Here is a 26,554-nt window from a genome sequence, read left to right as displayed (position 1 = left end):
CTAATTAATACATTATATTATTCTTATTATTCTAAAGTTTTTTAATATGCAAAATTAGATTAGGTGCATACTGGCTCTAAAAAAGCATCTTTTTCAGTAATAATAGATATGTATCTGCCTGAAAATTTCCTTGGCAGCATCTGTAAAAAATTTTAAGTGAATATTATATTATTTAGATGAAATTTTCACCCATAAAACAATTGTTCATAAGCAATATAAGTTTGGGGAGGAAATGAGATAATTTAAGAACATTAGGCTGTTTATGTTGCCTTAATTACCTTGTGTCTTAGAAACCTGAAAAGCCTATGAGTGAATGGGTATGAAGTGTGTGAGCATCTGTGTGCCTGGGATGTGGTTACTCAAGCAGTTAAGGTGAACTGGGCAAATCAGTACACTTCTAAAGTTCTCTAAGTGTTTGTGAATTTCTTTACTATTTTGATTGTTACTAAGTTAAAGTTATAAGATTGTGTTTTTTTTAAGTGGGTATTTATGTCAGAATGTATCCCAGTATTTTATAGGTATTGGCAGGCATTTAATCATTTGTTTTCACTTATAAATATGTTTATTAATGTTTCTTTTTTTTTGAAAAGTCCATTCATAAAACTTTTATTCCACTTACATGAACTTAATACACATGTTCTTAACAATTATGCTTGGATTGTTCATGAAAATCTCATAAGACATTAAACAAAGCTAGCCATCATCTCAAGTTATTTCCCTGTTGACTATTTTTACAGCACATGCATGTTAGGCAAGTATCAAAACACACACACACACACAAAAACACAAAACAAAAACAAAACAAAAAAACCCCACAAAAGCAAAAAAAACCCTAAAAAATGTTAAATACATGGGTTTTTTGTTTTACTGCTGCGCTTGATATACGTGAAGTAATGAATATCACGCAATTCATTTTTACTGCATCTTTACTTGTACATTTGTTCTTAGGTTGCCTAAAACATTTAAATACAAATAAAATGAGTGTAGCAAAAATAATGAAAGCAAACAGCAGGTAACTTTACAAATAATGGAATGTGAACCGTTTCTGCCCTTATCCAGAGTAAATTGGGTCACAACTAAAGGAGCACTTCTGTAGCTGTAGTCAATGGTGTGCACATTGAGACTGAGTATTCCACAGATAACACATGGTTTAACATGTAATATCCATGGGATATCTATTTCTACTATAGCCTTGTAAGTGCTCCAAACCTAAAAGTACCCACAGCTACACCTGTGACTGGAACCAATTATCCCTTTTATTCCCCACCAGGACAAAGCAATACGAGGTAGTTTTCTTTGCTTAGACATGGAAGCAGTTTTAACACTGGCCCTTGTGAAGCCACAATGTACCAAAAGTACTATGCCAAACATTTATAACTTGTATAAAAATTCCACATCCCCATATTGGCCACCTCAAGATGAAAACAGATAACTCCCTAAATGTTAACTGGCTCTACTCCCCTAATATTAAACATAAAAACCACATGGGAAATAGAGAAATTCAAATAGAAGTAACATAAACCTGTCATAAATCATAAACAAAAAACTATTTGTGGGACAGCATGGGTGACAAATGGTCTACTGTGTAAATTTTAGAATGAGGCAGACAAAAGTTGGAAGGCCTTTTAATTTTCCCCTCCTTCTCCTTCTTCAGCTTCGTCTCCTTGGGTATCCGATGTCCACAATGTCAAGTTGTGTCTCGGTAACTGCATTATTATTAGTGTGCTGTCTTTGTATGACTCTTCGCTTAATGTATCAAGTTCAGCAATGGCTTCATCAAATGCTGCTTGTGCAAGAGAGCAGGCTTTCTCAGGGGAGTTCAGAATCTCATAATAGAACACAGAGAAGTTAAGGGCCAGACCCAATCTGATAGGATGTGTTGGCTGCATTTCCTTTTTGCTGATTTCAAAAGCTTCTTGGTATGCTTGCCGTGATTGATCCACAATCCCTTTCTTGTCATCAGCAGCAACCTCAGCCAAATAGCGGTAGTAGTCTCCTTTCGTTTTCAAATAGAAGACTTTGCTCTCTGCTTGGGAAGCATCGGGGATCAAGAACTTTTCCAAAAGAGACAGCACATCATTGCAGATATCTCTTAGCTCAGTCTCAATTTTCTCTCTGTATTCTCGAGCCATCTGCTGTTTTTTCTCAGCACCTTCTGTTTTTTGCTCAATACTTGAGACGACCCTCCAAGATGACCTATGGGCTCCTACAACATTTTTATAAGCAACTGAGAGAAGATTCCTCTCCTCATTGGATAATTCAGCTCCTTGCTCAGTTACAGACTTCATGCAGGCCGCCATGTCGTCATATCGCTCAGCCTGCTCGGCCAGTTTGGCCTTCTACACTGGCTCATTTTTATCCATGACTGGATGTTCTGTGTCCGGAGTGGGTGACGAAGGACGGATGGGGCTCAGCAGTCTCCTATTAATATGTTTCTTGCATGATTTTTCTGAGTAATAAAGAATAAAGCCACAGGGGTGTTCAAAATGTGTTGAAAAACTTTGTTCCATCAGCCACTGACAAGACAAGAAGCTTAGGGTTACACTTTCTGAAATTGGTGAAGAGGAATGGGCAGTGGGACGGTCCCTGAAGCACCTGTGATCCCTACTAGTGAGTCCCATGACGTTAGTTTCCTCAAGGGGGTGTGGGTTTTGGACCTGGTATCTCTTATTGCTCATGGTGATGTGCTCACTTCCATTTACAAACATTGTCAGTGGTCAGACCCACCACATGTCCACAGTCTTGTGGTAACAAGTTGAGAATGTCAGGTCAGCTGTGAAGCACTGCTTCCTGGTTCCCACTGTCCTTGTCTCTGAGGGTGGAGGGAGGTGCTAGATTTCAGTGCTTTGTGACCCTTCCTCCAACTCTTCAAACTCTTCGATGGCATGACACTTTTCAGTCCTTCAGTACAACTTAAGATTTTACTAAATGGCAAGTTTAGCTTTATGTTTGTAAATATGTAAAGCAACCCTTATTTAGAGTTATTTCTTATAAAAGTATTATATAGATGACAAATTGGAAACTCTGAATAAAGTGCCTGGAATGATTCAAATCCATAACAGTCTGAGTAGACAGCATGTCAACCCACCACTAGTTCGGGACAAACAGTCAAGTCTTTCTGCTTCTTTGACACATTATGCTGGAATGCTGCCTGACTTAACTATTTGAATAAGTAGACCAAAGAGCTCATAAACAGCAGTTAAATTATTACATTTTTCTGCCTGTTATTGCCACATTCTGTCTAACTTCTAAATTGAGTCTTTTTTGCTTTTGGGATACAGATTTATAATCCATTTTTGCCATTCATTATTTTTGGCCATGGTGGTCCATTTGGCCCTTGCGCTGAGACGATGGAACACTAGGGATTTGAAGGAAAGGAGTGCCTGTTGATGCTGTCATTGCTGATGCTGCTTTGTTCACATGTCCCTGGTATTGAAGCTGTTTGCATAAAAATGTGACTTTTTAAAATAGATGTAGTAAAAATTGCCTTCTTTTGCCCTCTCCTACAGTTCCATATTGCCATGGTTTCAAGAAACGCTTAGAATGAGTTAATTTTGTGCATCGGTAAAAATTTTGCATTGCTGTGTTAGTTATAGAGCTACAGGGTGTGACACCTGTATACAATGTGCACATGAATGTTGTAAACTCACCCAAAAGCTATGGCTCAAAGGTGGTTGCATTTGGCAGGATTTTTCTTTCTGTGAGTGTGCCATATATTTGATTATCATCAGTTTCTTCTGAGATATTTCTTCTTCTGTTTTTATACCTGCTCCTATGCTTCTGTAAAATAAAAAGGCAAACTTTCTATAAATTGGCAATGGGTCTATGTAGGCAGCAGCAGATCCTTGGAACAGTTTTGTGTAACACACTCATACCTTTCTCATTCAGTTGTCGCCACTTTAAGCCCAGTGATGGCTTGATAGAGTTGTATGAGGGTATCTAGCAATACCTTATCCTTAGAAAAATTCCATATTTTTACAAATAACCCCTACTCTGTGGGGGCTGTAATTGTTCTATTGTAATAAAGGTGTTGAGTTACTGACTTCCCCTGTAAGCAGTTGTTTCCTTCCTCCCTGTCTGCTTAAACCCTGTGTTCTTTTAAAATTTTTGCCAGTTTCCTGATCCTGAACCCAGATTTATTTCCATAAAGATGTATTTCCATAAGGCAAACAGATGGAATCTATTAGAGATTTTTTAGATCCCTATTATACATCGCTAGATGTTTATTTTCACATAATTTAGAGATTGGGAGGATCTGTCAGAGAAGAATCTGAGGTCCATAAAGATTAAGCAGCTTGTCCAGGGTCACAGAACTTGAGTTGCAGAAACAGCTAATGTTCAGTATTGCATGAGGAATACAAAGATATGGGTAAAGCCAACTGACTTCCTACATTGTTACCTTGATGAGGCACAGAACATTGGGGGTATCACCCTAAAGCCTCACAGATGCAATTTTCAATGTGCCCAGGGGGAGGGCAGCTTTGAAAGATGATTCCCTCAGTAACCAAGGCCATAAGAAACATATTTTTCATAACTGCCTAAACTTTTTTTAAAAATGTAACTGCCAAGCCAGCTAGATGTTTGTGTTTTTTAGTTTGCAGGGTCTCGCCCTTGTATCTGTATCTATAGAAGTAAAATCATGGTCAGGACGTTGCTTGGTGATTATGGAGCCCACAGCAGGTAGCGGTGGAGCACTGAGGAAGGACAGCCTGAAGGACAAATACAGTTCCATTCTAGGGCACACTTGTCACCTGGTTAGTATATTTCTGTTGTGAGTTAATGCACTTTCTTCTGTGGACATTGCTGGAGACATACAACTTGTGTTTGCTTATCCAGCCTCCCTTCCCTCTGCTCTGCTCACCCCACCCATCTGCTTCACCTTGCTCAGGACCACCCTACTGCCTGTTGAGACATTGCTTCTTCGGCTGTGTTACTATTATCAGTGTTAACCTTGCATTCACTTATCAAATATTTATTGAACCTGTACTCTATGCTGGGCAGTGTTGCAGGTGTGGAGGACAGGGCATGGAACACAATGGGTGCAGGGTCTTTAGTGAACTTACATAACAGAGGGGGAGACAGATAATACACAATTAAACAAATAAATGAACAGTGTAATTTCTACGGTTGGCAGTGAAAACCTGGGAGTACTACTTGCCTTCTCTCTATAGGATAAATTTTTCTTTGATCTCTTCCATTCACTCTCTCACTCCTCACATTCATTTATTCAACAAGTGATTAAAAGAAAACAACACTTTATTGAGGCATGATTGACATACAAAAGGCTGAACATATTTAATGTATATAACTTGACGAGCTTTGGAGATAAGTATACACTTGTAAAGCCATCACCCTAATCTATGCCATAAACATATTCATCACCTCCAAAAGAAGACTTTTTGCATGTCCATCTGCTTTTGCTAGGTTCTGGATAAAGAACATGATTAGAATGGTCTGTACTCACATGGTGCTCAACTAACAATCTGTTAACCATTCAGTTGCATTCAGTATGATTGGTGACACAGTGGAGGGGTGTAGGAGACAGGAACAGGTGATTGACTACAGATGAAATGGGCTGGGAATTATAGTCTGAGGCAGCAAAAGCAAGGAGGCATGATGGGCCTGGGAACTGCTGGTAGCTGAGTAGAATTTGAGCTAAGGTAGGGCAGGATTTGAGAATGGAGACCTTGGTTTGCATAGAAATTTTTACTATAAAGAATGAGGAACCTTTGAATAGTTTTAAACATTCAAGGAATAGATCTTCAGTTTTGTCATCTAAAAAGATAACTGGCAGTTAAAATGATGGAAACGTTGGAGAGAACAACACCCAAGGCAGCGTGAGTTGTTCTTTTTCTCCTCTTCATCTTCATCCATAGCAGGCGAGAATTTTTCTTCTTCTATCATTACCACCACAATATAATTAAGTCATATCTTATTCTTATATTTAGATTCTAAAGTCAGCACATTAAGTAAAACTTGTATAGAGTTCAAAAAGTCCTTGAGAATTCCCTTAGGAAGGCATAGCTTTGGAGATCAACTCTCTCGTTAAGACCAATCCAGTATGTGTGTTTTTTTCAGGATTGGAATAGATTGCTGCTTCTTTGCTTTGGCACCAGAAGAAATAATTTCTTTTGTATTTCGGGGTCATGCTGTATGCAGTATGAGGGAGCAGCAAGTTCATGATCTCTGGGTCTCACTCCTACAACAGAGCACATGAACACTGTTGCCTGAACGACTTAAACTATTGCAACTGTGTTTGTGCGCTCTCTTGTGCAGCTGTTTTATATTTGCAAAGCATATGTAGTTCAATTCGAGCCAGTTTAAATACACTTATAACACAACTGCTGTAATTGCGATACCAACTTTCAGTGTTTTCTGTATGTCAGACAATGCAAAGTACATTTATCATCTCATTTAATCTTTAACAAGCATTTGAGATAATTGGAATTTATCCTCATTGAACAAATAAAACTTGCTATTAGATACATACTGTTTTCAAGTTCACTAGTAATTAAATGATTAAAACCCTGATCTATTCTGCTTCAATCTCATATTCTTAAAAGCTCAGTTTCAATTAGAAAGCCATTGCATTAACCTAGTCAAAAAAATATAAGAAACTTAAACATCATAGTAGCAGAGTTGTATAGAAACAAGATTCCAAAGAGATGAAGGAAGAGAATTAATAACTACTGTCTTTAAGAAGCCTTTAGGTAGTTAGTAGTTGTCCAGGAACATGAACAAATATTTCAAAAAGGAAGAAACACAAATGCCTAATAAATGAGAAAAAAGTTTTATATAACTGGCAGTCAAAGAAATATATAAAATATTCTTTTATTACATTGGGAAAAATTTCCTGAATGGTTATATTTTGGATTGGCGCCCTTATATACGTCAGATAACAATGTAACTTCAGATGACAGTGTAAATTGATATAACTTTTTGGGAAACAATGTAGTAATATGTATTATTTGAATTAGAGAACATTTTGTTGCAAGGAATAAAAGAATCCCACTATAACTCAAGAGAAAAGGGGGATATATAGAAACAATAAAAAAAAGTGTCTCTAGGAGCCAAGGGACAGTAAGTTCATCCAGGCCTCACAGGAGCCTGGAACCAGGACAGTTACAACTCCATGTCCTTCAGACCGGCCTCTTCTGCATCCCTGTGTGGATGGCAAAAAACACATGGCTACCACAAATCTCAGTTATACCAGTTCTTAGTACCAGTGCCTAGCAGAAACAGAAGTTCCAATTACTGATTCCTTGGAGCTAGACTCTGATGGGCTAAGCTTTGGTCAGCACTTACTCTTGGTCCCATCAGATGTGACCATGGAACACAAGGTTACTTGACTTAACTACCTACTCAGAATGTCCTGTGAAACAGGAACTCTTTGAAAGGGGAATAATTAAAACAAGGAAATAGAAGAACACACTTACTCCATGTGTCAGTAGAGCTAAAGATGTTTATGTCCTTTGATCTCACAGTTCCAGTTTTAGAAATCTACCAGTAGTAAGTTATTAAGTGATCTAGTGAATGATTTATCACATCACATCAGGTGCTCCAGTGGGAATGGGAAGAAATGGGAAAACACTGACGTGTTCAACAACAGGAAAATGGCTAAATGAATTATGATCTGTTCATGAGATTGTAAATTATGCAAATATTAAAAACATGTTCTCAAAATATATAGGAAGATGCTTACAATGAAATGTAAATGTATATACATGTTGTATGTATGCTGTACTAGGTTACATTTTATATAATACATAGAAAAATACTAGAGGTAATTACATCAAACATTATTACTAGATTTTAGAATCACTTTTTTTGTCTTTATAATTTTTCTATAAATTTTAAATGATTAACAAAATCCACGTAGTAATTTTATTTATTTACTTATTTATCAAAATTTATATATTTATTTTTGGCTGTGTTGGGTCTTAGTTGCTCTACGTGCGCTTTCTCTAGTTGCAGAGAGCAGGGGCTACTCTTCATTGTGGTGCGTGGGCTTCTCATTGCAGTGGCTTCTCTTGTTGTGGGGCACGGGCTCTAGGCGTGCTGGCTTCAGTAGTTGTGGCTTGCGGGCTCTAGAGCACAGGCTCAGTAGTTGTGGTTTGTGGGCTCTAGAGCGCAGGCTCGGTAGTTGTGGTGCATGGACTTAGTTGCTCCGCGGCATGTGGGATCTTCCCGGACCAGGGCTCGAACCTGTGTCCCCTGCATTGGCAGGCGGATTCTTAACCACTGTGCCACCAGGGAAGCCCATATAGTAATTTTATACTTATAAAAAATACTCTAAAAAGCAAATTACAATTTGGTAGGAAGGATAAACTTGTTCTAGGTAAAGTAATAGTAATAGTAACCAATACCAATAGTAACCAATAGTAACCAATAACTAGTATGTATTAGTGTTATAGATAGTGTAATAAAAAGTTAAGGATGGATTTCCTAATAGACTTTTTAAAAGTAGAATGGTCTATTCAAGAGCTATTTTCCTATCACTGGTGTTGTTCAAATAGAAATTAGACAAGCATTTATAAGAGGTACTGTAGAAAAGCTTCATCTATCAGGTATGAAGAATTAGATGACTTCTAAAGTCCTTTTCAACCCCCATGTTCTGTTAGGAAAACATTTACTTTGGAGTGCTTGTTTTAAAAAATTCAATTAGATGTTAGGGGAAGGTATACAAAGCAAGTAGCTTTTGTGAAAGAGATATGAAGTTCTCATAGGAGATGCCAGAGTCTGTGGGGTTAAGCAGGAGGAAATGAATTTCACTCACATCTTGAAAAAGGTGATATGCAGGGATTGGATTATGTGATGGAAGTTCTTTTAAGGTCTACAGTGATTGACACTAAGGCAGAATTACGATTCCACTGGCCATTTATGGATAAGGGAGAGTACCCAAGCTGACTTGACAAATGGGAGAACATTTTCCTTGTTCATCCTCTAGTGATTGAAGTGGTATAAAACTTACACTTTAGAAAAAGAGAGCAAAGTCAAGCCAGTCTGCTTGTTTGTGGGCCTAACTGCATTCTAGAAAAGAAACTTTAGGATTAGCCGCCATGATTTTTATCTTTTGGTGGTTATGTTAAATTATGGCAGTAATACATTAACAGCTGTTCCATAAATTGAACCTGCTTGTTTAACTCTCAGACATTAAAAGTCTTTGAAATTACAAAGAACTGCACAGGAGTCAGACTTTTAATTTTACTGAGGTGTGTGTGTATGTGTTGTTGTTGTTGTCATCTTTTTGCCAAAGTAAAGTAATACTAAAGGTATATTCTTTCTGTTTATTACAAAAAGGCATAGCTCCTTAAAGAGTAAATTGATCTCAGGGTTGAAACTTAGTTTAGCATTTTCTGTAAAGCTGATTTTCCCTCTCTAAAAAATTGGAATAGACATAAAATTATTGCTGTAAAATGATCACTAATATAGCTCTTCCTTGATTTATTTTTCTGCTTTCTGATCATTGTATACATTGTCTCTTCTGTGATGATTAACAGCTTCTAGACTAATACTGATGAGTACATCCTAAACTCAAGGTCATGGCCACGTTGAGGGCTCAAGGAGTGGCATACTTATGTTTAAGCTCACTTAGCTTCAACCTTCAAGTATCTATTGGTGCTACAATATTTGGGACTCCTCTTTTCACATTAGCACTCCCATTCTGTATTAGACTTTGTTACTGCTTTCTTGTCACAGAAAATTACCAGAATAGTTGTTTCTTCTTTCAGAAGAACCAGTTCTGTATCATGTAAAACAGCCACTAGCTAATTCAGTAGTTTGACTTTGTGAAAGACTGAGCTCTTTGCCTCCCAGGGAGCATATACATTTTAACATCAGTAAAAATTGAGTTATTTTGACCAGGTGGAAATGACAAGAGGACAGAGTAAAGGAGGATGATTTGAAGTATATGCAATGGCTCCCTACTTTTCCTGCATTTTTTCAGCCATCCAGAACTATCCCTTTTGATTGCCCATAGGTATAATACATTTTCACAAAAGTTATTCTGTTGTTTGTGAACACAGGCAGAAAGGGGGAAGGGCATGATATTTGCATAAAATTTCTAGTGGAGAACAGATCAAATGGAATCTCCTTTTGATAAAGTTAGATAGGTTTATCTCCTGGTCCAGGCTTCCCAGGCATTCATTTCATAAACATTTAAGTGTTTTTCTTTGTGTCTAGCAATGGTCTTGCTCTCAGTAACCTCACTTGAGTAACTAAGTATAATGCAAGGTCCTAAGACTATATACAAGGGTGTGTGCAAAGTGCTGTGATTTCACAGAGAGGAGGGACTCATGCCCAGGCCAGAGAATCTGAAAGATGTCACTCTGGAGCCAGCTCTGCGCTGCATCTTAAGGGTGAAGGGCGGGATTTGCCAGGTGGAGAAGGAAGGGCATTTCCTATCAAGGGAACAACGACGACTTTAACAACTGTTTAAAAAAAAAAAACAACCCACCAAAAGAACAATACACATTTGGAATACAAGAAAGTTGATGTAACTAGAGTATTGGGAATTGGGATTGGGTACAGGAGTGGAGTGGTTAGGATTTGTAAGATAAATGGCATTAGATTGTGTTAGTGTAAACCATGTCTTGGTGGGACTTTATCCTGTTGGCAGTGGAGAAAGCTCTTCAGGATTTTTAAACTGGCAAGCAGGAGGTCCTTTATACATCTTGGAAAAATGACCTTAATAGCACTATAGAGGAAGGGCTAGTGTAGCAAGGTGCAGGAGCTGTGGCATTTTGACAGGCAACAGATGGTCCAGGACAGAGATGATGAGCTTCTTTTTTTTTTTTTTTGTCAGATTTTATTTTATTTTATTTTATTTTGTGATTACCAAAGCAAAGACATTGATAAAGCAAATACAATCTGCAATAATAAATACATCTGCAATAGATGCTAAATAGATGATGAGCTTCTTGAATTAAGACAGTGGCACAAAGATGTAGAAGAGATAAGGAACTGAAAAGTATATAGGAGTAGAATTGTTAGGACTTGGTGATTAACTGGATGTGTGGATGGGATGAAGGAGTGCGAAGTGTCAGGGACAGCTCTGAAGTGTCCAACTTGGATAGCTGCCTAGATGTTACATCGTTAGCCACGGGGGAAGCAGGCTTGAATCCTATTTTTGATTCAGGAACTATATTAGATATCTTCATTACATGTCTAGCTGATTTAAATCTATGGGTGAACTTTATATTTTTTACAATTTTAAAAACATGCCACAAATTCTTAGTATGATAAAATGTATGTTTCCATCTTTTAAAAAAGGGAACTATGACAGCAAAAGGAAAATAATCAGATGTTTTAAAATGGCTCCTAATTTTTCTTCGTGTATCATACATCAAATTCTAGCACTTTCTACCATTTAAAATTAATTTTTGCCTATCAACAGGTGGTTAAACACATGCTGTGAAGTGAAAGCCAAAATTAACACAGGATTCTTCTGAGTTCACAGTGTAACTTCGAAAAACCAATGTTTATGCAAAATTTCTAAAATATATTCAAGCAGGAAATTAGTTATGTATATTTCAGTAATAAACTACTAAAGCAGTGTGAATGTTGAGGCAAGAAATGTGTCTACAACCAGCAACTTGATTTTAATAAATAATGTGCTGTTAATCCCAAATTAGTATATGATGTAATAATTAAAAGTGTCAAAATCAAAACCTAAACTCTTCTCAGAAACCAGAAGAAAAATAACAATGGTAATCAGGAAAAAAAGCCCTTTGAAAAGTTATAGGGTGTGGAACTAATTTCCCTATCTACAGCTGGGGTTAATATAGTTAGCATTTTCTATTTGCACTTCATTTGCAAGATCTTTTAGACACCATCCTGGTTAATAGTGATTATGGTGAAACTGACAAAGGTTATCTGTTCTAAACATGAATGCTTGCTTACATTGATGCATACCATAAACTGCGAAATGTGTAAATTATAAAGTGATCTTTTAACATGAACTCTTACATTTAAAATATAATAAAGTTTATATTAATAGAATAAAATCTCTCATTTCAAACTCCAGGGTAGTTATTAAATAATTTATATATAAATGATAAGAGTAAAAATTCTTTTCTAATAGACTGTTTTGGGCATACCAAAACTTTAATTCATTATTTAAATGAAGAAAAGAATGGGAAACTTAGCACTTTGGTTTGAGATGGTAATTTATCTAATGAATACGTATCTATGACACAATATTGGGAATATTACTACATAAAACTGTAGTAGGCCTGGAAATTACCATAATTTCAGGTCTAGTATGTTTTTAGTGAGTACCCCAAAAAGTGCTTAAGTGCATAGTAAAGCTTCTTTATTAACTCATTCAGATTAGCAAATAAGCAAATATTGTGTGGCCTCTTTCTACTTTGAACTGACCTTGTCTTGGGGGAAGGACTAAAGTTATAACTTTAATTTATTAAACTATTAGATTGCTTCTAATTTTCTCCTTTTCTAAATGGTGTTATACATTCATCTTTTTCTTTTTATATATATAGTTTGTTTCTTATTTTTTTAAATAGTCTTTATTGGAGTATAATTGCTTCACAGTACTGTGTTAGGTTCTGTTGTACAACAAAGTGAATCAGCCATATGCATACATATACCCCCATATCCCCTCCCTCTTGAGCCTCCCTCCCACCCTCCCTATCCCACCTCTCTAGGTTATTGCAAAGCATATGCATTCATCTTTATGTGTATACATTGTTTAGGATAGCTTGCCCAAAGTGGCAGAGCTAGGTGATGTGCAGTTTTCTAGCATTTGATATGCATTACTATTTTGCCTCCTTAATGGCTATTTCATTTTACCTGCCACTGGGTGTGCTTGAGATGACGGTTTCTTTAGGATTGGATCTTATAATTCAATTGCATTTATTCTAATCCAGGGCTAAAAAATTGTATTATTTGAATTTTTTTTTTTTTTTTTTGCGGCACGCGGGCCTCTCACTGCCGCGGCCCCTCCCGCCGCAGAGCAGAGGCTCCGGACGCGCAGGCCCAGCGGCCACGGCTCACGGGCCCAGCCACTCCGCGGCACGCGGTATCCTCCCAGACCGGGGCACGAACCCGTGTCCCCTGCACCGGCAGGCGGACTCCCAACCACTGCACCACCAGGAAAACCCTATTTGAATTTTTTTCTTTTTATTATGGTGATGACATTCTTTTTGAAATATTTCTTTACCAATATTATTCACAGTTACTTTTAGATGAAAATATAATGGAATTTTCATTATCATAATATCCTTAGAATCAAACCATAGGGTTAGGTAGTCTTCATATTACCTAGACTGATCTAGAGAATATGATTAAAATTTTGGAAGAATTCAACTTAAAATTGTTCTGGAGATTTTTTTCAAATTACTTTCATGTATTTACTTTTAAATTTACTGTAATGCATTTACTGTTTGTGCTGCCTACTTTCTAAAGTCATAATTTTAACATTGGTACAGTACACTTATGTCAATGTTATGACTTATCTTAATTTCAGGAATAACCTGAAGATTGAAGGGTTATTAGATGAAAGATCCTGTGAAAAACTACCTAGGAATATAAATATTACTTGTCTTCCAGAAGTTTCCTTCTCCAGAGCAATTGTCTATAAAGGGTTATGTGCCCCCATGGTACAAAAAAATTAACCATTGCAGTGTGGGAAGCAGATCCTAGAACTTAGAACATTTTGCCTAAGGAGTTTAAAAAAAACACTTTAACATTCCAAATATATATAGACTTACTCTTGCACTTTCATTCAGTCCATGTGTCAAATACACCTAGTGTTTCAGGTACAAGTGAGGAATTCTGAGGGAAAACTGAGGGGTGAGCAGTGACAGGTTCATCTGTCTCCTTTCTGCCGGTGACATTTTAGGCATTGCTGGTTAAATAGACTGAGATTACATTATCTTAGATGGTGGAATTCTGGCAATACTTAGTAATAAGTGACCATAAACATCTTTTGTACCACCTAGAGATTTGCGAGTTATAGATGACATAGTACTTAAATGAGTTGTCAGACATTGTATCTTTTTCTTTTAACAAAAACCACAAATGATCCCCATTTACTAGCCTTTCATGTGAAGAGAAGTAGGCACAGTACATAATTATCAGGTTCTTAACCAACAGATATATTTGACAAAAATAAACACAACCTATCTTTTTCAGGTAAAGGTGACATTTGAATCAGTGAGAAAGTAACTGCATTCAGCAGAGGGAAAGTGCTCTATGGACAGAGCATTTTTTAAATGATTGTTTGGAAATGTTTCCATTACTGTGTCATTTTACCACCAAAATTGATATGTGTATCTTTTCCTTTTTAAAGTTGAAAAAACAGGAACAAACTCATTTCTGTGCACACATAAAAACTTAAATACAGATTTTTTTGTTTTAATTTTTATTGGCGTATATTTGATTTACAATGTTGTGTTAGTTTCAGGTGTACAGCAAAGTGAATCAGTTATACATATACATATATCCACTCTTTTTTTTTTTTTAAGATTCTTTTCCAATATAGGCCATTACAGAGTATTGAGTAGAGTTCCCTGTGCTATTCAGCAGGTTCTTACTAGTTATTTATTTTATATATAGTAGTATATATTAAATATAGATCTTTTATACCTTGTTTAAAAATTTTGGAAATAGTTTTAGTAGACTTTAGACCATATTTTCAAAATTAAGAAATGTAACACCTTTCAAGACATCTGGGAAGGTGGAAGTTTACTAGAAGAATTTCAAGGAAAACCTTTGCATAATTAGATAGGATTGAAAAATGTATAACATGATTTAGTAAGTGCAGTTGATGATGTACTTCTTCCCTTTAGAACAGTGAATCTTTCTCAGCTGGGGCAATCATTAAAACGATGTATGGAAGTAAATTGACTTAGATCCACTCTTTCAAATGTCTGTATCATGAAATATTTAACCAAGACATTTTTAAAAAGCAAAGCAGATTGAATCATACTGTTTTCTCAAAAACAGTATATTATCTTTACCACATCCTATTTTAGTTTCTATTTTTGTGTTTTACAGTATGCATTTTAGTGCCGTCATACTTGTATTTAACGTATATACATTCACGCGTGTGTGTATGCATACATACATATTTGGGAGTGCAGTGCCCAGATTCCATACTGAGAGGATGTGCCATCAAAAAGTTTGGAGAGGGGCTTTCCTGGTGGCGCAGTGGTTGAGAGTACGCCTGCCAATGCAGGGGACATGGTTCGTGCCCTGGTCCGGGAATATCCCACATGCCGCGGAGCGGCTAAGCCTGTGAGCCATGGCCACTGAGCCTGCGTGTCTGGAGCCTGTGCTCCGCAACGGGAGAGGCCACAACAGTGAGAGGCCCGCATACTGCAAAAAAAAAAAAAGGTCATAATTAAAGAAGAAACACCGTATTTATCAATTAACTTTGTTCCTGCTTTGAATTTAGGTAATATCAATGACCTAGGATTAGTACAAAAGCAAAATTAGATAAAAAGTATGCCTTTATTTTAAAGAGTGGACCACAATGGGGGGAAATGCTGAAATATCACCAACCTAAAAGTGTGTTTACTGCTAAGCTATTTATGTAAACAGATGAAATGAGTGGTGTGATGCAGGAAATCCGTACAGATAAGGTCAGACAAACTATAAGTTGGGGTGAGGATCAATTCCATAATTTAGGTTAAGAAGGAGTGGTTTTATTCTCTAGGATTAAATATTTTTAACTAGAAGAGAATTATTAAGGTGAGATGACACGTCAGATACAAGGTCTCTTCTCCTAAACTGCATACCTAAAATATACAAACTATCCCGATCCACATGTCATTAAAAACATGTATAGCTTCTCATCATGGGCTTCCAAAGTAGAAGAGTAATAGAATTGAGTTAAAACCCAGAATGGGCAACAGTTTAATCTAGGATTGTGTTGTCATCCATCCAGAAACCCTGGTTTGGGGTCACTGTCTGCTTTAACGGTACTGTGTGGTTGGGACTTTAACTGAACATTTAACCAAAGAATTAATATAAAACATTAACATATGTTAAACTTTAACATATGTTAAATTAAAAAAAATTTTTTTGAAAGAATAGAGATTCAGGGATAATAAGCTTGCTTTGAAGATCTGTATAAAACTAGTTTGGAACGAAGTATTCAAGAAACAGGATTTAGTGACTTCCCTGCTGGTCCAGTGGTTAAGATTCCGTGCTTCCAATGCAGGGGGCACAGGTTCGATTCCTGGTTGGGGAAATAAGATCCCACATGCTGCATGGTGTGGCCAAAAATTAAAAAAAAAAAAAGAAACAAGACTTACCTGGCATGTATTCAAGAACTTACAGGCCTTACTTCATTAAGACTCACAGACATACAAAATGGAAATTAAACTAAATTAAATTTAAATGGAATGGAAATTAAATTAAAATGGAAATTAAATCATTTGATTGGATTTTTAAATTAAAATGTGGCTTTTTAAAGCCACTGAGGAAATAAGTTTAATACCAAATTGTTTGATTTTATTAGAATACTAAAGTGTGCAAAATGGGTTAAGATTCAGATTTCATTCTATGAAAATGGAGATTGCCCCCCAGTTAAATATCATTGGAGAATCAGTCTGAGGATTTTACTCCTTAGGTGTGATAACTGAAAGTCAGAAGTACTTCAATTATTTTTTCCTACTCCTCGTTCTGTTTGAATATTCACTTGGTATAATTGTCCTGTTATTATACTGCCAAAATATATTTATTAGTAAATAATTATTTAAGCCAACTTTGCCATTAGTATGGATACATGGAAGTTTTCAATTATATGATAGATGATGTGCTAGGTACCTTTAAATAAAAATGCTGGGGGGCTTCCCTGGTGGCATAGTGGTTGAGAGTCCACCTGCCTATGCAGGGGACACGGGTTTGTGCCCCGGTCCGGGAGGATCCCACATGCCGCGGAACGGCTGGGCCCGTGAGCCATGGCCGCTGAGCCTGCGCGTCCGGAGCCTGGGCTCTTCAATGGGAGAAGCCACAACAGTGAGAGGCCCGCGTACCGCAAAAAAAAAAAAAAAAATGCTGGGGCAGGGACTTCCCTGGTGGTCCAGTGGTTAAGACTCCATACTTCCACTGCAGGGGGCATGGGTTTGACCCCTGGTCAGGGAACTAAGATCCCACATGCCACGTGGCTTGGCCAAAAAAAAAAAAAGCTGGAGCAGACCAACTCAGTCTCTCCCCCACCCCTTAGCATTACAAATTAATAAATTTTAATTCAGGAAGCACAGGTTACATGGTGAAATTTTTGTTTTAGATAATTTCCATTAGAAATGGTAAGCTATTGAAAATAATACAGGTAGCCTTTAATAAAAAGTAAACTAAGTTTAATATAATGAAAAAGCAGGTGGTTATGAAATACCGTGTGAATGTTTGGCAGAACTTTCTATGTTCCTTACTCACTCAACACAATTTGTAAAGAAATAATCTCTCTCCAAGGAGGAGAAGCCTAACAGCAGGGAAAGAGCCCATTAAGTCTTCAGTGCACAGGGAATTTTGTGAATAACTGAGTTGGTTAGCATGGATTTCAGGTATTTTTCAGGACTGATGTCTATGACAAATGATCTAATTAACTAAATTATCTAAACATTAATTTGAAAGATGCTTTTAAATACACTATCATAAACTTCATTGTTCACAAATGGACTTTGTGTGGGGAGCTAATTAAGTCACTTTTCAATTTTTCAATATTTTTTAAAAATCACAGGAAACAGATACAATGAACCAGTGATTATCTCTACTGTTGATTACAAGAAAGGCAATAGTTGTACCAAAAATCATTATTTTTTTTAAATTAAGGGATACAGTAAAATTCACCCTCTTTAGGGTACAATTCTGAGTTTTGACAATGCCTACAGTTATATAACCACCACAACAATGCAGATAAGAAACAGTCCCATTACCTTTGAAAATTCTGTCATACCCTTTTGTAATCAGTCAGTTCTTCCAGCCCCCTGCAACCTGGGATCTATTTTCTGTCCCGGTGTGCTTGCCTTCTCCAGAATGTCATATGGAATCTTATATATGTAGCCTTTTACATTGGCTTCCTTCTAATGCCCATGCAAGTGTCCTTAGTTCATTTCTTGAGTGTTACGCCATTGTATGGAGTTACCACAGTTTGCTCATCCATTCACTGATTGAAAGTCATTTGGGTATTTTCTAGCTTTTGATAACTATGAATAAAGCCTCTGTAAACATGCATGTACAGCTTTTTGTGTGAATGTAAGTATTCACTTCATTTGGGTAAGTACTTAGGAGTGTCATTGCTGGGTCATATGGAAATGCTTGTTTAACTTTATAAGAAAGTGCCGTGGCTCCTATTGGGTAGCTTAAATTTAGTCACAAGTTTGTGGTAGATTCCAAATATAATTTCAGATTATCCACAGTGAACAATGAGAGTCAATGATACTTTATTTCTCACTTTACTTATCACTTCCTAGCTGCAAATCATATTTTGGTTTTCACTATATAGATTCAAATGTGGATTCCATTATATCTTAATATATTGTGCAAAAGAGAATTGAATTTCTTAAAGGTTATCATTTTACTTGTGTTACTGGCCAAGATTTTTAACATCTTAAACCTAGTTTTCTCTTGTACAAAATGGTAATTATTATTCCTTATCTTACCTGTATTATTTATTCCTTTTCTAGGAAAGTGTTCTCTTATGTAATATAGTGATAAATTATTACCTCACAGTGAGGATTTAAAGAAATGCTGCATGGAAAGTGCTTACCAGAGCACCTGGCACAAAGTAAATGTTAGATATAAAAAAAAAGAGGGTGGGGGGGCGTCCCTTGGTGTGGGAGCTCTTCTTGCCCTGCCCTAGACGGTGCCCCTGGGGCATCCAGGTCATCCCTCAGGTGCCTGAGGCTGAGCAGTGGCGTCATTTCCTGTTCCCAGCGAGCCCCTCAGATCCCCACTGGGGTGGTACGTCCAGTGAGCAGCTTTCTTAGGGGTCAAGATGCCATGTGGCTGACAGGGTCTTGGTGCTCCAGCTGAGTGTCAGGCCTGAAGCTCAGGTGGGAGAGCCAAGTTCAGGACACTGGACCACCAGAGACCTCCTGGTCCCACGTAATATCAATTGGTGAGAGCTCTCCCAGAGATCTCCATCTCAACGCTAAGACCCAGCGCCACTCAATGACCAGCAAGCTCCAGTGCTGGACACCCCATGCCAAACAACTAGCAAGACAGGAACACAGCCCCACCCATTAGCAGAGAGGCTGCCTAAAATCATACTAAGTTCCAGGTACCCCAAAACACACCACAGGACGCGATCCTGCCCACCAGAAAGACAAAATCCAGCCTTATCCACCAGAACACAGGTACCAGTCGCCTTCCCCAGGAAGCCTACACAACCCAGTGAACCAACCTTATCCACTGGGGGCAGACACCAAAAGCAACGGGAAATACGAACCTGCAGCCTGTGAAAAGAAGACCCCAAACACAGTAAGTTAAGCAAAATGAGAAGACAGAGAAATACGCAGCAGATGAACAAGGTAAAAACTCACCAGACCAAACAAATGAAGAGGAAATAGTCTGCCTGAAAAAGAATTCAGAATAATGACAGTAAAGATGATCCAAAATCTTGGAAATAGAATGGAGGAAATACAAGAAACGTTTAACAAGGACCTAGGAGAACTAAAGAGCAAACAAACAATGATGAATAACACAACAAATGAAATTAAAAACTCTCTAGAAAGAATCAATAGCAGAATAACTGAGGCAGAAGAACAGATAAGTGACCTGGAAGATAAAGTAGTGCAAATAACTACTGCAGAGCAGAATAAAGAAAAAAGAATAAAAAGAATTGAGGACAGTCTCAGAGACCTCTGGGACAACATTAAATGCACCAACGTTCGAATTATAGGGGTCCTAGAAGAAGAAGAGAAAAAGAAAGGGACTGAGAAAATATTTGAAGACATTATAGTTGAAAACTTCGGGAAAGGAAATAGTCAATCAAGTGCAGTAAGCACAGAGAGTCCCAACAGGATCAATCCAAGGAGAAACACGCAAAGACACATATTAATCAAACTATCAAAAATTAAAAACAAAACATATTAAAAGCAGGAAGGGAAAAGCAACAAATAACATACAAGGGAATCCCCATAAGGTTAACAGCTGATCTTTCAGCAGAAACTCTGCAAGCCACATGGGAGTGGCAGGACATATTTAAAGTAATGAAAGGGAAAAACCTACAACCAAGATTACTCTACCCAGCAGGGATCTCATTCAGATTCCATGGAGAAATTAAAACGTTTACAGACAAGCAAAAGCTAAGAGAATTCAGCACCACCAAACCAGCTTTACAACAAATGCTAAAGGAACTTCTCTAGGCAGGAAACACAAGAGAAGGAAAAGACCTACAATCACAAACCCAAAACAATTAAGAAAATGGTAATAGGAACATACATATCGATAATTACCTTAAATGTAAATGGATTAAATGCTCCAACTGAAAGACATAGACTGGCTAAATGGATACGAAAACAAGACCTATATATATGCTTTCTACTAGAGACCCACTTCAGACCTAGGGACACATATAGACTGAAAGTGAGGGGATGGAAAAACATATTCCATGCAAATAGAAATCAAAAGAAAGCTGGAGTAGCACTTCTCATATCAGACAAAATAGACTTTAAAATAAAGACTATTACAAGAGCCAAAGAAGGACACTACATAATGATCAAGGGATCAATCCAAGAAGAAGATATGACAATTGTAAATATTTATGCATCCAACATGGGAGCACCTCAGTACATAAGGCAAAAGGCTAATAGCCATAAAAGAGGAAATCAACAGTAACACAATAATAGTAGGGGATTTAACACCCCAATTTCACCAATGCACAGATCATCCAAAATGAAAATAATTAAGGAAACACAAGCTTTAAATGATACATTAAACAAGATGAACTTAATTGATGTTTATAGGACATTCCATCCAAAAGCAACAAAATACACTTTCCTCTCAAATGCTCATGAAACATTCTCCAGGATAGATCATATCTTGGGTCATAAATGAAGCCTTGGTAAAGTTAAGAAAATTGAAAATCGTATCAAGTATCTTTTCCGACCACAGTGCTATGAGACTAGATATCAATTACAGGAAGAAAACTGTAAAAAATTCAAACACATGGTGGCTAAATACTATGCTACTGAGTAACCAAGAGATCACTGAAGAAATAAAAGAGGAAATCAAAAAATACCTAGAGGGCTTCCCTGGTGGTGCTGTGGTTGAGAGTCCGCCTGCCGATTTAGGGGACACGGGTTCGTGCCCTGGTCCGGGAAGATCCCACATGCCACAGAGCGGCTGAGCCCATGAGCCGTGGCCGCTGAGCTTGTGCGTCCGGAGCCTGTGCTCCGCAACGGGAGAGGCCACAACAGTGAGAGGCCTGCATACTGCAAAAAAAAAAAAAAAAAAAAAAAAACCTGGAAACAAATAACAATGAAAACATGATGGCCATAAACCTATGGAATGCAGCAAAAGCAGTTCTAAGACGGAAGTTTATAGCAATACAAGTCTACCTCAAGATACAAGAAGAATCTCAGATAACGTTATCTAAGTTCACACCTAAAGCAATTAGAGAAAGAAGAACAAAAAACTCCCAAAGTTAGCAGAAGGAATGAAATCATAAAGATCAGATCAGAAATAAATGAAGGAAATGATAGCAAAGATCAATAAAACTAAAAGCTGGTTCTTTGAGAAGATAAACAAAAATGATAAAACATTAGCCAGACTCATCAAAAAAAAAAAAGGGAGAAGACTCAAATCAACAGAATTAGAAATGAAAAAGGAGAAGTAACAACTGACACTGCAGAAATACAAAGGATCATGAGAGATTACTAAAAGCAACTATGTGACAATAAAATGGACAACCTGGAAGAAATGGACAAATTCTTAGAAAAGCACAACCTTCCAAGACTGAACCAGGAAGAAATAGAAAATATAAACAGACCAATCACAAGCACTGAAATTGAAACTGTGATTAAAAATCTTCCAACAAACAAAAGCCCAGGACCAGATGGCTTCACAGGCTAATTCTATCAAACTTTTAGAGAAGAGCTAACACGTAGCCTTCTCAAACTCTTCCAAAATATAGCAGAGGGAGGAACACTCCCAAACTCATTCTACGAGGCCACCATCACCCTGATATCAAAATCAGACAAAGATGTTACAAAAAAAGAAAACTACAGGCCCATATCACTGATGAACATAGATGCAAAAATCCTCAACAAAATACTAGCAAACAGAATCCAACAGCACATTAAAAGGATCATGTGGGGTTTATCCCAGGAATGCAAGGATTCTTCAATATACACAGACCAATTGATGTGATATACTACATTAACAAATTGAAGGATCAAAATCATATAATCTCATAGATGCAGAAAAAGCTTTTTACACTCATTTATGATAAAAACCCTCTAGAAAGTAGGCATAGTGGGAACTTACCTCAACATAATAAAGGCCATGTATGACAAACCCACAGCCAACATCATTCTCAATGGTGAAAAAATGAAACCATTTCCACTAAGATCAGGAACAAGACAAAGTTGCCCACTGTCACCACTGTTATGTGACATAGTTTTGGAAGTTTTAGCCACAGCAGTCAGAGAAGAAAAAGAAATAAAAGGAATCCAAATCGGAAAAGAAGAAAAACTGTCACTGTTTGCAGATGACGTGATACACTATATAGAGAGAGAATCCTAAAGATGCTACCAGAAAACTACTGGAATTAATGAATTTGGTAAAGTAGCAGGATACAAAATTAATGCACAGAAATCTCTTGCATTCCTATACACTAATGATGAAAATCTGAAAGAGAAATTAAGGAAACACTCCATTTACCAGTGCAACAAAAAGAATAAAATGCCTAGGAATAAATCTACCTAAGGAGCCAAAAGACCTGTATGCAGAAAACTATAAGACATTGATGAAAGAAATTAAAGATGATACAAACAGATGGAGAGATATACCATGATCTTCAATTGGAATAATAAACATTGTGAAAATGACTATAATACCCAAAGCAATCTACAGATTCAATGCAATCCCTGTCAAACTGCCAATGTCATTTTTCACAGAACCAGAACAAAAAATTTCACAATTTGTATGGAAACATAAAAGACCCCAAATAGCCAAAGCAAACTTGAGAAAGAAAAACAGAGCTGGAGGAATCAGGCTCCCTGACTTCAGACTATACTACAAAGCTACAGTAATCAAGACAGTTTGGTACTGGCATCAAAACAGAAATATGGATCAGTGGAACAGGGTAGAAACCCGAGAGATAAACCCACACTCATATGGTCACCTTATCTTTGATAAAGAAGGCAAGAATATACAGTGGAGAAGACACAGCCTCTTCAATAAGTGGTGCTGGGAAGACTGGACAGCTACATGTAAAAGCATGAAATTAGAACACTCCCTAACACTGTATACAAAAGTAAACTCAAAATGGATTAAAGACCTAAATGTAAGGCCAGACACTATAAAACTCTGAGAGGAAAACATAGGCAAAACACTCTATGACATGAATCACAGCAGGATCCTTTTTGACCCACCTCCTAGAGAAATGGAGATAAAAACAAAAATAAACGGCTCCTAATGAAACTTCAAAGCTTTTGCACAGCAAAGGCAACCATAAACAAGGTGAAAAGACAACCCTCAGAATGGCTGAAAATATTTGCAAACGAAGCAACTGACAAAGGATTAATCTCCAAAATATATAAGCAGCTCATGCAGCTCAATATCAAAAGAATGAAAAACCCAATCCAAAAATGGGCAGAAGACCTAAATAGACATTTCTCCAAAGAAGACCAAAGAAGATTGCCAACAAACCCATGAAAGGATGTTCAACATCACTAATCGTTAGAGAAATGCAAATCAAAACTACAGTGAGGTATGACATCACACCGGTCAGAATGGCTGTCATCAAAAAATCTACAAAATGCTGGAGAGGGTGTGGAGAAAAGGGAACCCTCTTGGACTGTTGGTGGGAATGTAAATTGATACAGTCACTATGGAGAACAGTATGAAGGTTCCTTAAAATACTAAAAATAGAACTACCATATGACACAGTAATCCCACTACTGGGCATATACCCTGAGAAAAGCATCATTCAAAAAGAGACATGTACCACAGTGTTTATTGCAGCACTATTTACAATAGCCAGGACATGGAAGCCACCTAAGTATCCATTGACAGATGAATGGATAAAGAAGATGTGGCACGTATATACAATGGAATATTACTCAGCCATAAAAAGAAACAAAATTGAGTTATTTGTATTGAGGTGGATGGACCTAGAGTCTGTCATACAGAGTGAAGTAAGTCAGAAAGAGAGAAACAAATACTGTATGCTAATCCATATATGTGGAATCTTAAAAAAAAAAATGGTTCTGAAAAACCTAGGGGCAGGACAGGAATAAAGACGCAGATGTAGGGAATGGACTTGAGGACACGGGGAGGGGGAAGGGTAAGCTGGGATGAAGTGAGAGAGTGGCATGGACATATATACACTACCAAATGTAAAATAGGTAGCTAGTGGGAAGCAGCCATATAGCACAGGGAGATCAGCTGAGTTCTTTGTGACCACCTAGAGGGGTGGGATAGGGAGGGTGGGAGGGAGATGCCAGAGAGGGGGGATATGGGGATATATGGTTTCGTATAGCTGATTCACTTTGTTATACAGCAGCAACTAAGACAACAATATTAAGCAATTATACTCTAATAAAGATGTTAAAAAAAAAAAAGAAAAGGTATTTCTTTGGAAACCTAACCTGAGATTATAATTTAAACATTGCTATCAAAATTCAGGAAGCAGAGAATTGGTGCATTTTTATGACAGGGAAACATTCTACTTTTTATGGTACTGAAACTTGCCCAGGCTAAGTGGTCTTTGGAATCAAATTTTAATAGTTTTCCTGTCACAGTGAATTTTAAACACTGGTGGAGTTCCTGACAGACATAAAGGACAATTCAGGTTTCTTCTATTTCTTTGACTCCTTTTCTACATTTTCTAATTGTCTATACTTTTTAGATTAAAACCTATTCATGCCTAGTATGCAAATTTATTTTATTAATAATTAAGTTGATAAGTCCATTTCCTGATATGCAGTTGGATGTTACTGTGTCTTATCTGAATATATAATACATAGTCCCCAATACTGTATCTTGAGTGTTGCCCCCCTGCCCTGACATTAAGCAGTTCCTAAGCAGGTGCAATTGAGCCAGAGCTTTAGGCCACCAGTGAGTGCGAAGTCTCTGCCCCAGTGGTTCTCCTTGTCTGGTCCCTGAAGTGCAGTCCCAGACCAGCAGTGTCAGCGTCACCTGGGAGCTTGTTAGAAGTGCAGATTCTGGGGTTGTACCACAGATTGGTTGAATTCAACTCCTGGGATGGGACCAGGCAGTGTGTGTTTTAAAATGCCATCCTGATGATCTGGTATATGAGAACCACTGCATCTGGACACACTAAGAGGGGTTTGGAGAGGCTACTTTCAACTGTGAGCGTGATGTCTATAGCCCATTACTTCACTGTGATTGTAAACAATGCTCTGAAATAACATAAGATTTGACTTCCTTAGGAAATTTATGAGTAGTAGTTATTCACTCTGCACTAAGATCAATGAACTATGGTAAAATGGAAAGTATTAAGTGGCACAAAAAGCATTTGAAATAATTTAAAGTGACGTTTTAACATCTTAAGCCTGTGAATCCTGAATCTGTAACCTCTTTGGTCTAGAGCATGGACCCAGTTCAAGTGGAAACAAACTGTTTTCATGTTGGCTTTTTTAGAGCATTACTAATCGTTAAGGAATTATTCAGTTTATAAACTGTCCTATTCCCAAATGTATTTCTAGTGCATTTGTTGCTTCCATGGGCCTCCGTTGTTGTTTATTTTCTCTCCATCCTCATAAAGTTGGTCTCATGAAAAGCACTGCAGCAGCCCTCCTCTGGGGAGGTGTGGCATATTATGCATGAGGTTGTCTTTGAGCAGTGAAGGTCTAAGAAGGTCCTGAAGTAAGCAGTGCACCATCAGAGCTCCTGGCTAACCTGTGGGTCTGCAAGCTGTGAGAGGCTTTAGAGCCAGGAGTGAGATTTTATCACATGAACTAAAGAGTAAAGCCAAATATTTTCTTATCAAACCAAAGTAAACTAATTATCAGTATGTGTGAAATCATGTCCACTGATCAAGGTAAGTAGTTTCATTTTCTGGTGTATCTTTCTCGTTTTTGTTTTTTTTTTTTCACCCGGTTCCTGTGGGTCAATTTATAACAGCATGCTGAGGGACATGAAAGTTGCAGAGTTTGGTTTTAAGTTAAGAATAAGGTTCACATTATTTTTCAACTTTAATGTTAAAATATGTACTGTATTCATAGTTTCTGCTTCTTCCAGGAGGCTGTTTCTGGGTTTAGCGAAATACAAATTTAATAGTTCTGTTTCTCTGACTCATTCTTACTAACATTAGAAGTTTGAAAAGTTAGTCACTGACGGGAGAATACAGACAAAGAAAGCAAAAGTTTTTTCTTCCATTTCTGGTGTGAACAAAGCT

General features: G+C 37.4%; 1 protein-coding gene and 1 pseudogene across 6 annotated transcripts in view; one reads left to right on the top strand and one right to left on the bottom strand.

The window, feature by feature from the left end:
- Positions 1–26,554, top strand: part of FGD4 (FYVE, RhoGEF and PH domain containing 4) — a 206,440-nt gene that overhangs the window by 83,305 nt on the left and 96,581 nt on the right. The window contains exon 1 of one of the 5 annotated variants that reach the window (XM_027129274.1): positions 24,704–26,197. The exons of the other annotated variants lie outside the window; for them this stretch is intronic. Coding sequence (XP_026985075.1) covers positions 26,170–26,197 — 28 coding nt within the window. The 5' untranslated portion in view covers positions 24,704–26,169. Of the gene's footprint in view, positions 1–24,703; positions 26,198–26,554 lie in introns of those variants that run through there. 5 annotated transcript variants of the gene reach the window in all.
- Positions 591–2,636, bottom strand: LOC113632296 (14-3-3 protein zeta/delta pseudogene; annotated as a pseudogene). The gene has a single exon (XR_003437754.1). The product of XR_003437754.1 is annotated as a 14-3-3 protein zeta/delta pseudogene (transcript).

Source organism: Aethalodelphis obliquidens, unplaced genomic scaffold, assembly GCF_003676395.1.
Source record: "Aethalodelphis obliquidens isolate GAN/ISIS:26980383/991018 unplaced genomic scaffold, ASM367639v1 scaffold36, whole genome shotgun sequence".
NCBI classification, from domain to species: Eukaryota; Metazoa; Chordata; class Mammalia; order Artiodactyla; family Delphinidae; genus Aethalodelphis; species Aethalodelphis obliquidens.
This window is presented reverse-complemented; position numbering and strand designations above follow the sequence as displayed.